The sequence below is a fragment of the Drosophila kikkawai genome, chromosome 2L (genome assembly GCF_030179895.1).
Source record: "Drosophila kikkawai strain 14028-0561.14 chromosome 2L, DkikHiC1v2, whole genome shotgun sequence".
Lineage (NCBI taxonomy): Eukaryota > Metazoa > Arthropoda > Insecta > Diptera > Drosophilidae > Drosophila > Drosophila kikkawai.
In genome coordinates, this window is record NC_091728.1 from 29,858,639 (window position 1) to 29,874,661 (window position 16,023).

At 33.4% G+C, this 16,023-nt stretch overlaps 1 protein-coding gene and 1 long non-coding RNA gene across 6 annotated transcripts in view; both read left to right on the forward strand.

The window, feature by feature from the left end:
• The window catches only part of Wnt5 (Wnt oncogene analog 5), a 166,720-nt gene extending 166,014 nt beyond the window's left edge, over positions 1 to 706 (forward strand). Inside the window, exon 12 of the mRNA XM_070288071.1 lies at positions 534 to 706. Within this exon, the coding sequence (XP_070144172.1) occupies positions 534 to 535 (2 nt within the window). The 3' untranslated portion in view covers positions 536 to 706. The remainder of the gene's footprint in view (positions 1 to 533) is intronic.
• A 518-nt stretch (positions 707 to 1,224) lies between these two features.
• Positions 1,225 to 15,875, forward strand: LOC121502790 (uncharacterized). Of its 5 annotated transcripts, none has more exons than XR_011444402.1 (6): positions 1,225 to 3,798; positions 6,554 to 8,097; positions 9,385 to 9,515; positions 9,582 to 9,670; positions 10,803 to 10,959; positions 15,552 to 15,875. It is a non-coding gene; the product is annotated as an uncharacterized lncRNA (long non-coding RNA). The 5 variants fall into 5 exon arrangements; XR_011444405.1 differs by having other exon boundaries at positions 1,225 to 2,679; XR_011444404.1 differs by having other exon boundaries at positions 1,227 to 1,363; positions 1,487 to 8,097.
• Positions 15,876 to 16,023: the final 148 nt, after the last annotated feature.

Sequence of the window (16,023 nt, forward strand, 5' to 3'; positions counted from 1 at the left end):
AGGGTCAACCTCGTTCCCTCCCGTTCTACTTTGCTCGACCTGCCAACCAAGGCCAGACCTAGGCCCACTGCTACCTTCACCTTTTCCTACTATTGTTAGCTACCAAGATCTGCCACCAGGGCCAAACTCTGTCCTACTTCTTTATTTAGGGTTAGTACTACTATTCAGTCACCAGTTGTTTCCTGCACGGCTGTTCCGCAAAAGTGATTTTCCCTGACTTCGAGGTCAATTTATATAGGCGACCGCCAGCAGATAGACTATAGTTTCCGATGGTCGACAGGCAGGGGTGTTGTCAGATCGGTGACACTTATTCGATTACTATCAGCTGTTCCGGAGTGAGTGCGCTATTCCTCAGCTGGCGTTGCCGTATGGCGGCAGTGTGCCGTATTTCAGGGCTGATGTTCTTTTTCCCACGCCCGCTCTTATTGGAAAATCTCAATTTCGGTGTTGGTGTTCTTTCTTATTTTATTCCTAACCCTAAATCTTATTTCTAGTTACATAGCTAATAACGAAAAATTCATGTTTCATTTCAGAAATAGTATTTCATTGCTTCCTCATGTTGTTTTTTGTTATAAAATAAAGAATTCATTCTGATTTTTGATCTGAACCAACAACGACGAACATTTTTATTTGGTCGGGATCCACCCGGAACATTTCCTAAAGAACCTATTATCTATAACTGGCGCAGTCGGTAGCCCTTCGGCTAAGGACAGATTCTACCAAGGAAGCTCAAGGAAGGATCTGAGACGACGAAGGATGACAGGAATTGGCAGCACTATTATTATTCTTATTATGTAATAGTGAGTAGAGTGAAGTGTGCAGAGGAGTGGAAATAAGTAAACGAATAAAGTACAAATCGTGCAACAATAAAGAAATTAATTAAGGGGGGACATCTGAGTAACTGGCAAAAAAAAAGGCGTTTTTCTGGATTTTTTTTTTTGTCAAATGAAAAAGCCAATCGAACAATTTTAAAGTAGTTTTTATAATGTTATATGTGAAGTACAAAATACATTTTTTTTGAATAAATCTTCGTAGGCCCTTTTTTGTTAAAGGGGGTCCACGGCCGAAAACCTAACGTCCTTAATTTTTGATTTAGAACAAAAAATTAAATTTTGTTAGTTTCTGTTAGAAGACCCCTAATATCGATATATTATTTGAAGAACACACTTGATATCGATATTAGTGTGTCGTGGCAAAAACACAACTAATAGGAGATGTCCACACTATTCTGCGTGGTCTCTTCCTCTTCCTGTTTTATTCTTCTGAGAGAGAAGACGTGTTTATCTGATTTTTATTAAATAAAATAAAGTGCAGTGCAACGAAAAGAATTGAAATAAAAGGAAATATTGAACTTGTTTAAAACGTGATTAAAACTATATACTGGATGGGTGCTGAATAAATGGGATTGAGGAGATATTTCTGGATTCATCGCGCAGCTTCTTTTCTAAGAAAACAGAAGCTTCTGAGAACCTCTTTTAATGAATAGGTTATGGGCCCAGTCCCGCCAAGGAAACTAAAGCTAAGTATCAAATCAATTATTAAACTTAAAAATGGAAAAGAGCAAAAGAAATATTAAACCTTTCGATGCACAGTGGCCGATTTGGCTGTTCTAGCGGCAGAAATGGAATTTCATAAAAAGTAACGATAAATTTACCAAGTTTGAAATTTTTGTCAAATCTTTACATAAAAAGAAATTAAACTTTACATCCTTAATTTAATTTAATTTTTTATTTTTTATTTTAAATTTTTTTTTTTTAACTTTTAATTTCTTTTTTTAATTTTTAATTTCTTTTTTTTAATATTGAATGAGTTTGTATTTTGTTTTTAAAGATGTTGTTTAAAAAAAAGCCACAAACAAATATATTTCAATTTTCCGAGTCTGAATCGGAATTTTCTTCTTGCATATGTAGTCTACAAGTAGATTTTGACCTTTAATGTCAAATGAAACTGCTTTGCTCGAACTATTAGCCGCACTTTTGTTTAAACTTGTTATTAGTGGATCCGACTATACCAACAATAAGTGCAAAAGATCCTTCATTGTGTTAGACCGAGAGTTTTTGCGAGTATGGTTCAAGCGAAAATTTCTTAAGTAATGTTTGCTAAAAATATCCTAACTAACTTTAGCAGGGGCACGTAAGGGCAGCTGATCTTGGTTAATTTACATACTAGACGAACCATAGTTTAGCACAGTTATACAGTTTTTGCGGGCCGGGACGAGCTTCACAAAGATTTAGTCTACAGAAGCTGAAACATGCTTTTAAAAAGGGGGCTACAAACATTGATGGTTTTAAACATAAACTACAAATACAACATCTACTCACAGGTCACAAAACATTAATTTTCTTATTCTACATACCTTAAGCTTTAAGAAAATGAAGAACTTGTTTCAAAAAGGTGAAATCTAAAAAAATTTCGCAAATATAAAATAGAGTGCAGCAACCGAGGTATAAGCTCTGAAAAATAGTGTGCTACCATATGTTGACTTTGATTGTTAATATCTGATCTAGTTAATCGCTATGATCGGTTTTAGTATTTTTTTTGTATGTATGATTATATTACTATCGATAGAGAATAAAACTTTTATTAATTTTAACAGTTGAAAATATTCTTAATCTGCCGCTAGAACAGCCAAATCGGCCACTGTGCGATGGAGAGAAATACTCTATCTGGAAATTCCGAGTAAGAGCACTTCTCAGTGAAACCGACGCCATTAAGGTTATAGACGGAACATGTGGTGAAAATATTGAGGAGTGGAATAAACTAGAAAAAAAACGGTGAAAAGTATAATAATAGAATATTTATCCGATTCGTTCCTCAGTTTTGCAACAACAGAGTGTAGTGCAAAAGAAATTCTGCAGAATTTGGATGCAATATATGAAAGAAAAAGCTTAGCGTCGCAGTTGTCTGTCCGTAAACAGTTATTATCATTAAAGCTAAAAGCCGATACGCCATTACTAAATCACTTTACAGTTTTTGACGATTTAGTAACTGAGTTGCTTGCTGCTGGAGCGAAATTGGAAGAATTAGATAAGGTTTCTCACTTACTCTTAACACTTCCTTCGTCATACGACGGTGTAACTACTGCGATTGAAACTTTATCCGAAAATACTCTTACATTGGCGTTTGTAAAGAATAGACTTTTGGACCATGAAATAAAATTAAAAAATGCTAGTAAAGATACAAGTCTAAAAGTTTTACAAGCAGTCAAAAGAAACATTAGACCCAATAATTTTCAAAACAAAAACATAAATTTTAAGCAGAAATCAAAACTACACTTTAAAAATAAATTGAATATTAAAAAATGTTTCCATTGTGGCAAAAGTGGGCACTTTAAGAAAGATTGCTACATATATTTGAGGGAGAAAGAGAAAGAAAATAATAACGACAAAAACAAACATGCACAAATGGCAGAAGCTTCATCTGATTCGAATCGTTCCGGATTTGCGTTCATGTTTAAACGTGAAGTAGAACAAGAAAAACAAATTTCATTTCTTCTGGATTCAGGAGCATCTGACCACTTAATTAATGACGAGGGTTTATATAAAAGTTATACGATTTTGGAAACGCCTATAAAAATTGCAGTGGCGAAGTGTGGCCAATTTATAAATGCAACAAAAATTGGCACAGTGGAATTGTTCACTAATTCTGAAGCGAGAGTTATTTTGAAAAATGTTTTGTTTTGTTCAGATGTTCCACACAATCTCTTGTCAGTAAAGAAAATGCAGGATGCTGGATTAACAATCTTGTTTCATCCAGGAGGTGTCTCTATTAGTAAAGCTGATGAAATTTTAATAAATGGTAAATGTTTAGATAATGTTCCTATAATTAACCTCTCAAGTCTAAATAGGGGATTTCTTTCAAATTCTGTTAAAACTAATAATTATAAGTTATGGCATGAACGATTAGGGCACATAAGTAAGGGAAAATGTTTAGAAATGAAATCACATAATATGTTCGGAGATATTGAGATGCTTAAAGATATAAAACCTAATGACGACATATGTGAAGCCTGTATTAGCGGCAAACAAGCTAGACTAAAATTTGAAAGATTTAAAAATAAAGATTATATTAATAGACCATTATTTGTTGTCCACTCAGATGTCTGTGGTCCGATTTCCCCTGCGACAATTGATAAAAAGAATTATTACGTTATTTTCGTTGACCAATATACCCACTATTGTGTCACATACCTATTAACTTATAAATCTGATGTATTCTCTGTATTTAAGGATTTCATCGCTAAAAGTGAAGCACATTTTAATTTAAAATTGGTTAATTTATATATTGACAATGGAAGAGAGTATCTATCTAATGATATGCGAGAATATTGTGTAGAAAAAGGCATTAGTTACCATCTTACAGTCCCACATACTCCGCAATTGAATGGTGTATCCGAAAGGATGATAAGATCCATTACAGAGAAAGCACGCACTTTAATTAGTGGTGCGAAATTGCAGAAGGAGTTTTGGGGTGAAGCTGTTTTGACAGCTACATACTTAATTAATCGAGTCCCAACCAATGCATTAAATGAAAGCAAGAAAACCCCTTATGAAATGTGGCATAGTAGAAAGCCCTGTCTCAAATATTTGAGAATTTTCGGTTCAACTGTGTACATCCACAAGAAAATTAGAAAAAGAAAGTTTGATGAGAAATCGTGGAAGGGTATATTAGTTGGATATGAACCGAATGGATATAAGGTGTGGGATGGAAAATCAGGAAGATTTTCAGTTGCTAGAGATGTTATTTTTGATGAAAATAACATGATAAACTCAAGAGTTGAGTTAAGTGAAGAAATCATTGATTTCGATAATGGGATTATCGAATGTTTAGATGATGATTTCAATAAAATCAATCAAATTGATGATCAATTGGAAATTGATAGTGACGGTTCTGATGGAGTTTCAGATGGAAGTCAAAGAAAGATGGTAACAGAAAAGAATGCCGATCCAGATGTATCTGGTGATGTTGAATCAAATGATTCAAAGATAAATGATGAAACAATTCGAAAAAGTGAACGGATAAGGAATAAGCCGAAATTGTCTTATTGGGATATGTTAAATAATTGTGTAATGAATGCTCAGTGTTCATTAGATAATCTACCAACTTCATTTAATGAAATAAAGAATAGAGGTGATAAAGAAAAATGGGAAGAGGCAATAAATGAAGAGTTAGATTCACACTTACTAAATAACACTTGGACACTTATGCAATTACCCGAAAATAAAAATGTTGTGGATTGTAAATGGGTATTTACAATAAAACGGAATGAATTTGGTCATCCGATTAAATATAAGGCGAGACTCGTGGCTCGGGGCTTTACACAAGAATACTTAATTGACTATAATGAAACCTTTGCACCTGTAGCAAGAATTTCTAGTTTTAGACTGATTATATCTATTGCTAATCAGTATGATCTTATGGTACACCATATGGACGTTAAAACAGCCTTTTTGAATGGTACACTTAAAGAAGAAATTTATATGAAAATACCGGATGGTCTGGTAAATGAGAAAAATGAAGTTTGTAAATTAAATAAGGCAATATATGGTTTAAAACAAGCTGCAAGGTGCTGGTTCGATAAATTTGAGCTAGTACTGAAAGAAATTGGTTTTGTTAATTCACCAGTAGATCGATGTATATATCTTCTTGATAAAGGAGATATATCTTCAAATATTTATGCTCTATTATATGTAGATGACTTGGTAATATCAACAAAGAATAAAGAAACTATGAAAAATTTTAAATCATATCTAATGAATAAGTTTAGAATGACAGATTTAAATGAAATTAAATTTTTCTTAGGTATAAAAGTAGATAGAACTAAAGATCAAATAAAGTTAAGTCAATCTGCATATATAAAGAATACTATTTTAAAATTTAATATGGAAAATTGCAATCCAGTAAAATGTCCTCTTCCCAATAAGCTTAATCATATGGCCTTAAATTCAGATGAAAAATGCGATGCACCTTGTCGAAATCTAATAGGATGTTTGATGTACATTATGATATGTACAAGACCAGATCTGAGTGCATCAATAAATCTTTTAAGTCGTTACTGTGAAAATAATAGTATAGAGTTGTGGCAATGCCTTAAGAGAATTTTAAGATATCTAAAGGGTACAATAGATTTGAAATTAATTTTTCAAAGAAATAAACATTTTAATAACATTTTGGTAGGGTACGTAGATTCAGATTGGGGAGGCAGTGAGTCAGACAGGAAAAGCACAACTGGGTATATCTTTAAAATGTTTGATTCGAATATGATTTGTTGGAATACGAGAAAACAGAGTTCAGTAGCTGCTTCTTCAACAGAAGCTGAGTATATGGCATTGTTTGAAGCAGTAAGGGAGGCAATTTGGCTAAATTCTTTATTGACTAGCTTAAAACTTAAAATAGAAAATCCAATTAAGATATATGAGGATAATCAAGGTTGTATATGTATTGCCAAAAAACCCTTCATGCCATAAACGAACAAAACATATAGATATAAAATATCATTTTACAAGGGAACAAATAGAAAAGAATCTAATTGAACTTCTATATATTCCCACAGATAAACAACTAGCGGATATGCTAACAAAACCGATACCAGCGCCACGGTTTTGTGAATTGCGAAACCAAATGAGTTTGATGGATTAATCAAATGTAGGAGAAAAGGATCTCATGGATATGGACTGAACCAAAATAATTTTTTTTAAATTTTTTTATTTTGCTAAGAAATATTGTATAACGTAATTTCTAATTTCAAACTGGTTTGATTGAGGTTTTTCTGGGTTTTCCCTCAATCCAAGCAACGAATGTTGAACCATATTGTAATTTCCCAGAGCCTGCCTTATTGCTCAAGTTTGATTTAATCTTAATATATAAATAACAAACTATTAGTTATGTTTTTGAGGAGGTGTGTTAGAAGACCCCTAATATCGATATATTATTTGAAGAACACACTTGATATCGATATTAGTGTGTCGTGGCAAAAACACAACTAATAGGAGATGTCCACACTCATGATAGAATTATACAAGGTAGTCCCGTCCATGATACAATTATACAAGGTAGTCCCGTCGGCTGCTGAAATCGTTCGGATTTTCAGTGCGTGCTCGCTTGTTGAAGGGAAAGGTTGTGTGCGGACGCATTTTTTTTCGAGTTTTTAACCCTTAGTTGGAAATAACTTTTTGCAAATGTTGCCGACGGCATGTGCACGGCGTGAAATTTTTAATTTAAACTCGTTTTATTGTATAATTATTAAAAATAAAATTACAAAAAATATTCCAACTCGTTTTATTACAGAATTATTAAATATAAAATAATATTACAAAATATTCAAACTCGTTTTATTATAGAAAGCGACTTCAACCCCCACCCGAAACCTAAGGGTTAAAACTCACACTCTATTGTCGTCCCACTCGCACTCATTAGTCTGAACTGCTCTCACTCGCACTCATTGTTATAAGTTGTAGTGTACCAGATGTTGCCGACGGGACTACCTTGTATAATTCTATCATGGTCCCGTCGGCAACATCTGGTACACTACAACTTATAACAATGAGTGCGAGTGAGAGCAGTTCAGACTAATGAGTGCGAGTGGGACGACAATAGAGTGTGAGTTTTAACCCTTAGGTTTCGGATGAGGGTTGAAGTCGCTTTCTATAATAAAACGAGTTTGAATATTTTGTAATATTATTTTATATTTAATAATTCTGTAATAAAACGAGTTGGAATATTTTTAGTAATTTTATTTTTAATAATTATACAATAAAACGAGTTTAAATTAAAAATTTCACGCCGTGCACATGCCGTCGGCAACAGTTGCAAAAAGTCATTTCCAACTAAGGGTTAAAAACTCGAAAAAAAATGCGTCCGCACACAACCTTTCCCTTCAACAAGCGAGCACGCACTGAAAATCCGAACGATTTCAGCAGCCGACGGGACTACCTTGTATAATTGTATCATGTCCACACTATTCTGCGTGGTCTCTTCCTCTTCCTGTTTTATTCTTCTGAGAGAGAAGACGTGTTTATCTGATTTTTATTAAATAAAATAAAGTGCAGTGCAACGAAAAGAATTGAAATAAAAGGAAATATTGAACTTGTTTAAAACGTGATTAAAACTATATACTGGATGGGTGCTGAATAAACGGGATTGAGGAGATATTTCTGGATTCATCGCGCAGTTCCTTTTTTAAGAAAACAGAAGCTTCTGAGAACCTCTTTTAATTAATAGTTTCTGTATCTCAACCGCTATCGACACACGTAGGATTTTTTCGATATTTTGATTTTTAGCAAAATGGTGAGTGATTAAATAAAATTTTCAATTTCCAGGAAAAATAAACGTCACAAAATTGTTGATAAAAAAAAGTAAGCACAAAAAAAATCCTACGTGTGTCGATAGCCATAGGTATTTTGGATATACTGTCAAAATTTCAGATCGATCGGTTAAGATTTGTTCGAGTTATGTTTTCGGCCAACTCAAAAAAAGTGGTTTTGAGAAAAACGCGTTTAAAGTTTTAAAATCGTATATATTTACATGAGAGGCATCGCCGCAGAATGGAAAATTTCGACACAGACACATTTGCCGGACTCTATCTTTTGATATGTTATTTTGAAGACCCTAAAGTATTTTTTAAGCAAAAAAAAATTTTTTCGATTTTTAAAAAAAGTTACTCAGATGTCCCCCCATAAGTGAACGATGTAGTTCAATTAATTCGGACAACCTAAACGCATTATTAGTTATTAAACTTAATTCAGAATAAATGAATTAAACGAACACTTCATTATTTGTTTGATACTGTTTAAAAATTACAAGAAGATCTAACGTAAAAAAAAACATATTCCCGTAAAAGATCATTTGCGCCGACCTTTTCAGTGAATCGGTCTTTTGAAAATCGCTCGCATCAGTCCTCGGTAAAAGAGCGGTAGAAGAGCGCGCCTTACGAACAGCTAACGTAAAGCAATAAACAGAAAACCAAAGCAAAGAGAAACGACGTCGGCTGTTAAGAGCGAGAGCACAGATTCATAATTTTTTTCAGTTTTTCGCTCGAGTAGAGCGTAAGGGATTTGATTATCTACTACTATTTTCTGTCAAAATTCAAATAAGTCAAGGCAACATATAGAATGCGAGTAAAAAATCTAAATTTATATTATACATAAAAAGATACATATTTACTCGCATTCTATAGGTTGCCTTGACTTATTTGAATTTTGACAGAAAATAGTAGTAGATAATCAAACCAAAAAAGCGGTTTTATTCGTTTAATAAATCCAATAAAATGTCCTCATGAAAACGCTTTAAACCGAAATTAAAGAATACAATGAACAATAGATTCAATGAATATTTAAAATTAGTTCCATATAAGATTTAATTCTCAGAATTGTTTTTTCATCACAGAAATGTTGAAAATTTTGGGAGTTTCAACTTTGGCGTCGAATTCCAAAGACATGGGCAAGGGTCCACGATTGGGACTATTTTTCAGTAGTGCCGTGATGTATTGAGAGTAGGTCCTACCGAAAATAATAAAGGTAAGTCCAATTATATAGGCCACGTAATTCAAAATGTCGGCAAACATAGGTTTTTTGTATTCTTAGGTATACCGCGGAACCTGTAGGTGATGGAAAATAATTTTGTATGGGACTTTTACTCAGGAGCACCCAAATATCATGGAAAACTTGAAATGGTTCGTGGAAATTTCACAAAGTTTAATTTTGTGTTCCTGTGTAGTTTATGAATGTATCTATCATTTAAAGTAAAAACCATGACCATTGGTTTTATGGTTTTTTTGTAATATTACCTGAAAGTCGACCAATTTACACATTTTTTTTTGTATGATGCAAAAAACGAAGCAAAGTTAAACTTTAAATGCTCATAACTTCTACAAAAAAAATCTTAAAATTGATTATATTGCAGATTCTGAATCCTTGTTAAATTTCCTGTCGAATAAGTATGGCTAAAATCGTTTTTGCGAACATGACTTTTTTGATTTTTGCAACGCTAATTGTTCGAGAGGCGCTACTGTGCGTCGGGTAAATTCTGCGGTCAAAAACTTGTGCTTTTTTAATCGAATTGCTTCATTGAAGATTATGTAATTTTCTCTTAAAAGCTGCTCATTTACATAGATCAGAGCATTAGAGTCGATACCCACGTGCTTTAAGCTCAGTTGCATTTTATTTTCCCGTCGGTACGCTGCAATTATTTTCAGTAGCCCAATCTTTTCTCGCAAGTTATCCAACTTAACAATAATGAACGGGTCGACATTTGTTCTTTGTGTTTTACGGGCCCGGAAAATGTGCCGAACCCGCGGTGGTGCGGTTATGTGTATTGAAAAACACAGAGTGTGAAATAGTGTTTTTAGGTTTTCACCCTCAACATATGGGATTCCACGTATGTGAAGGTCCCGCTCAAGGCGAGATACCCGTTCTCCAGTTTGCTTCACCGCACCCGCAATGGAATCCAGTCTGTCCGAGAGAATACTTAGTATGCGTTTCTCCGTTTCCCTTACGAAGGCAGTTATCTCATCCGTCTGCTCTGGAAGCGCACCTTAAGCAGATCCAGAATCTGAGACGAGGGGGCATCGAAAAGGCGGTCATTTGCGGTTCCAGCGTTGCTGCGAAGGCGTTTGGATGCAGTGGACGTAGACATATTCCCAGTTTCTTTTGTTTTGTTGTTGAGTGTAGCGATTTTGGTGTGTTGGTGTATCGGTTTCGGTGTATTTGTTTTGTGGTGTATTAATCAGTGTATATGTACGAAAATATGTGTGACAAAGCTAACTTTTCACAATTTGTAATTAATATCTTGATTCACTTTTACAGATTGATTTTACCATAGAATACTGAACACGCACGTACTTAAAGTGTTTATAAATGAAACCAAGCAATTTATATTAATTGTTTTGTTTTAATAAGTAAAAACAACTGCGGAGCGAAACAAAGCACAACCGATCGATTCTTCTTTTTGATAGATCAACAGGTAAGCATGTCTCACAACAACTCTCGCTGTTCATACCTAGAAATTCCATACCCACACCCCTCAAACAAGCATGAGAACTCATTCCATCCTTCACCACACGATCTCACAAATTCTCACGCATGACAACAGAAACAAACCGTTACAAGGTATTACACGTTTAGACAAGTTAACAAACTGGGGTGACTTGCACACCTGCTATCCTAATTTAAATAACTTCCCCCTACCTAAACACATTAACACAAGCCGGATACGCACAATAACAAACCCTAAAAAATTCCTACGCATTATGTATAGTCCCTCCCTCCCCCTACAAACATTGATGGTTTTAAACATAAACTACAAATACAACATCTACTCACAGGTCACAAAACATTAATTTTCTTATTCTACATACCTTAAGCTTTAAGAAAATGAAGAACTTGTTTCAAAAAGGTGAAATCTAAAAAAATTTCGCAAATATAAAATAGAGTGCAGCAACCGAGGTATAAGCTCTGAAAAATAGTGTGCTACCATATGTTGACTTTGATTGTTAATATCTGATCTAGTTAATCGCTATGATCGGTTTTAGTATTTTTTTTGTATGTATGATTATATTACTATCGATAGAGAATAAAACTTTTATTAATTTTAACAGTTGAAAATATTCTTAATCTGCCGCTAGAACAGCCAAATCGGCCACTGTGCGATGGAGAGAAATACTCTATCTGGAAATTCCGAGTAAGAGCACTTCTCAGTGAAACCGACGCCATTAAGGTTATAGACGGAACATGTGGTGAAAATATTGAGGAGTGGAATAAACTAGAAAAAAAAACGGTGAAAAGTATAATAATAGAATATTTATCCGATTCGTTCCTCAGTTTTGCAACAACAGAGTGTAGTGCAAAAGAAATTCTGCAGAATTTGGATGCAATATATGAAAGAAAAAGCTTAGCGTCGCAGTTGTCTGTCCGTAAACAGTTATTATCATTAAAGCTAAAAGCCGATACGCCATTACTAAATCACTTTACAGTTTTTGACGATTTAGTAACTGAGTTGCTTGCTGCTGGAGCGAAATTGGAAGAATTAGATAAGGTTTCTCACTTACTCTTAACACTTCCTTCGTCATACGACGGTGTAACTACTGCGATTGAAACTTTATCCGAAAATACTCTTACATTGGCGTTTGTAAAGAATAGACTTTTGGACCATGAAATAAAATTAAAAAATGCTAGTAAAGATACAAGTCTAAAAGTTTTACAAGCAGTCAAAAGAAACATTAGACCCAATAATTTTCAAAACAAAAACATAAATTTTAAGCAGAAATCAAAACTACACTTTAAAAATAAATTGAATATTAAAAAATGTTTCCATTGTGGCAAAAGTGGGCACTTTAAGAAAGATTGCTACATATATTTGAGGGAGAAAGAGAAAGAAAATAATAACGACAAAAACAAACATGCACAAATGGCAGAAGCTTCATCTGATTCGAATCGTTCCGGATTTGCGTTCATGTTTAAACGTGAAGTAGAACAAGAAAAACAAATTTCATTTCTTCTGGATTCAGGAGCATCTGACCACTTAATTAATGACGAGGGTTTATATAAAAGTTATACGATTTTGGAAACGCCTATAAAAATTGCAGTGGCGAAGTGTGGCCAATTTATAAATGCAACAAAAATTGGCACAGTGGAATTGTTCACTAATTCTGAAGCGAGAGTTATTTTGAAAAATGTTTTGTTTTGTTCAGATGTTCCACACAATCTCTTGTCAGTAAAGAAAATGCAGGATGCTGGATTAACAATCTTGTTTCATCCAGGAGGTGTCTCTATTAGTAAAGCTGATGAAATTTTAATAAATGGTAAATGTTTAGATAATGTTCCTATAATTAACCTCTCAAGTCTAAATAGGGGATTTCTTTCAAATTCTGTTAAAACTAATAATTATAAGTTATGGCATGAACGATTAGGGCACATAAGTAAGGGAAAATGTTTAGAAATGAAATCACATAATATGTTCGGAGATATTGAGATGCTTAAAGATATAAAACCTAATGACGACATATGTGAAGCCTGTATTAGCGGCAAACAAGCTAGACTAAAATTTGAAAGATTTAAAAATAAAGATTATATTAATAGACCATTATTTGTTGTCCACTCAGATGTCTGTGGTCCGATTTCCCCTGCGACAATTGATAAAAAGAATTATTACGTTATTTTCGTTGACCAATATACCCACTATTGTGTCACATACCTATTAACTTATAAATCTGATGTATTCTCTGTATTTAAGGATTTCATCGCTAAAAGTGAAGCACATTTTAATTTAAAATTGGTTAATTTATATATTGACAATGGAAGAGAGTATCTATCTAATGATATGCGAGAATATTGTGTAGAAAAAGGCATTAGTTACCATCTTACAGTCCCACATACTCCGCAATTGAATGGTGTATCCGAAAGGATGATAAGATCCATTACAGAGAAAGCACGCACTTTAATTAGTGGTGCGAAATTGCAGAAGGAGTTTTGGGGTGAAGCTGTTTTGACAGCTACATACTTAATTAATCGAGTCCCAACCAATGCATTAAATGAAAGCAAGAAAACCCCTTATGAAATGTGGCATAGTAGAAAGCCCTGTCTCAAATATTTGAGAATTTTCGGTTCAACTGTGTACATCCACAAGAAAATTAGAAAAAGAAAGTTTGATGAGAAATCGTGGAAGGGTATATTAGTTGGATATGAACCGAATGGATATAAGGTGTGGGATGGAAAATCAGGAAGATTTTCAGTTGCTAGAGATGTTATTTTTGATGAAAATAACATGATAAACTCAAGAGTTGAGTTAAGTGAAGAAATCATTGATTTCGATAATGGGATTATCGAATGTTTAGATGATGATTTCAATAAAATCAATCAAATTGATGATCAATTGGAAATTGATAGTGACGGTTCTGATGGAGTTTCAGATGGAAGTCAAAGAAAGATGGTAACAGAAAAGAATGCCGATCCAGATGTATCTGGTGATGTTGAATCAAATGATTCAAAGATAAATGATGAAACAATTCGAAAAAGTGAACGGATAAGGAATAAGCCGAAATTGTCTTATTGGGATATGTTAAATAATTGTGTAATGAATGCTCAGTGTTCATTAGATAATCTACCAACTTCATTTAATGAAATAAAGAATAGAGGTGATAAAGAAAAATGGGAAGAGGCAATAAATGAAGAGTTAGATTCACACTTACTAAATAACACTTGGACACTTATGCAATTACCCGAAAATAAAAATGTTGTGGATTGTAAATGGGTATTTACAATAAAACGGAATGAATTTGGTCATCCGATTAAATATAAGGCGAGACTCGTGGCTCGGGGCTTTACACAAGAATACTTAATTGACTATAATGAAACCTTTGCACCTGTAGCAAGAATTTCTAGTTTTAGACTGATTATATCTATTGCTAATCAGTATGATCTTATGGTACACCATATGGACGTTAAAACAGCCTTTTTGAATGGTACACTTAAAGAAGAAATTTATATGAAAATACCGGATGGTCTGGTAAATGAGAAAAATGAAGTTTGTAAATTAAATAAGGCAATATATGGTTTAAAACAAGCTGCAAGGTGCTGGTTCGATAAATTTGAGCTAGTACTGAAAGAAATTGGTTTTGTTAATTCACCAGTAGATCGATGTATATATCTTCTTGATAAAGGAGATATATCTTCAAATATTTATGCTCTATTATATGTAGATGACTTGGTAATATCAACAAAGAATAAAGAAACTATGAAAAATTTTAAATCATATCTAATGAATAAGTTTAGAATGACAGATTTAAATGAAATTAAATTTTTCTTAGGTATAAAAGTAGATAGAACTAAAGATCAAATAAAGTTAAGTCAATCTGCATATATAAAGAATACTATTTTAAAATTTAATATGGAAAATTGCAATCCAGTAAAATGTCCTCTTCCCAATAAGCTTAATCATATGGCCTTAAATTCAGATGAAAAATGCGATGCACCTTGTCGAAATCTAATAGGATGTTTGATGTACATTATGATATGTACAAGACCAGATCTGAGTGCATCAATAAATCTTTTAAGTCGTTACTGTGAAAATAATAGTATAGAGTTGTGGCAATGCCTTAAGAGAATTTTAAGATATCTAAAGGGTACAATAGATTTGAAATTAATTTTTCAAAGAAATAAACATTTTAATAACATTTTGGTAGGGTACGTAGATTCAGATTGGGGAGGCAGTGAGTCAGACAGGAAAAGCACAACTGGGTATATCTTTAAAATGTTTGATTCGAATATGATTTGTTGGAATACGAGAAAACAGAGTTCAGTAGCTGCTTCTTCAACAGAAGCTGAGTATATGGCATTGTTTGAAGCAGTAAGGGAGGCAATTTGGCTAAATTCTTTATTGACTAGCTTAAAACTTAAAATAGAAAATCCAATTAAGATATATGAGGATAATCAAGGTTGTATATGTATTGCCAAAAAACCCTTCATGCCATAAACGAACAAAACATATAGATATAAAATATCATTTTACAAGGGAACAAATAGAAAAGAATCTAATTGAACTTCTATATATTCCCACAGATAAACAACTAGCGGATATGCTAACAAAACCGATACCAGCGCCACGGTTTTGTGAATTGCGAAACCAAATGAGTTTGATGGATTAATCAAATGTAGGAGAAAAGGATCTCATGGATATGGACTGAACCAAAATAATTTTTTTTAAATTTTTTTATTTTGCTAAGAAATATTGTATAACGTAATTTCTAATTTCAAACTGGTTTGATTGAGGTTTTTCTGGGTTTTCCCTCAATCCAAGCAACGAATGTTGAACCATATTGTAATTTCCCAGAGCCTGCCTTATTGCTCAAGTTTGATTTAATCTTAATATATAAATAACAAACTATTAGTTATGTTTTTGAGGAGGTGTGTTAGAAGACCCCTAATATCGATATATTATTTGAAGAACACACTTGATATCGATATTAGTGTGTCGTGGCAAAAACACAACTAATAGGAGATGTCCACACTCATGATAGAATTATACAAGGTA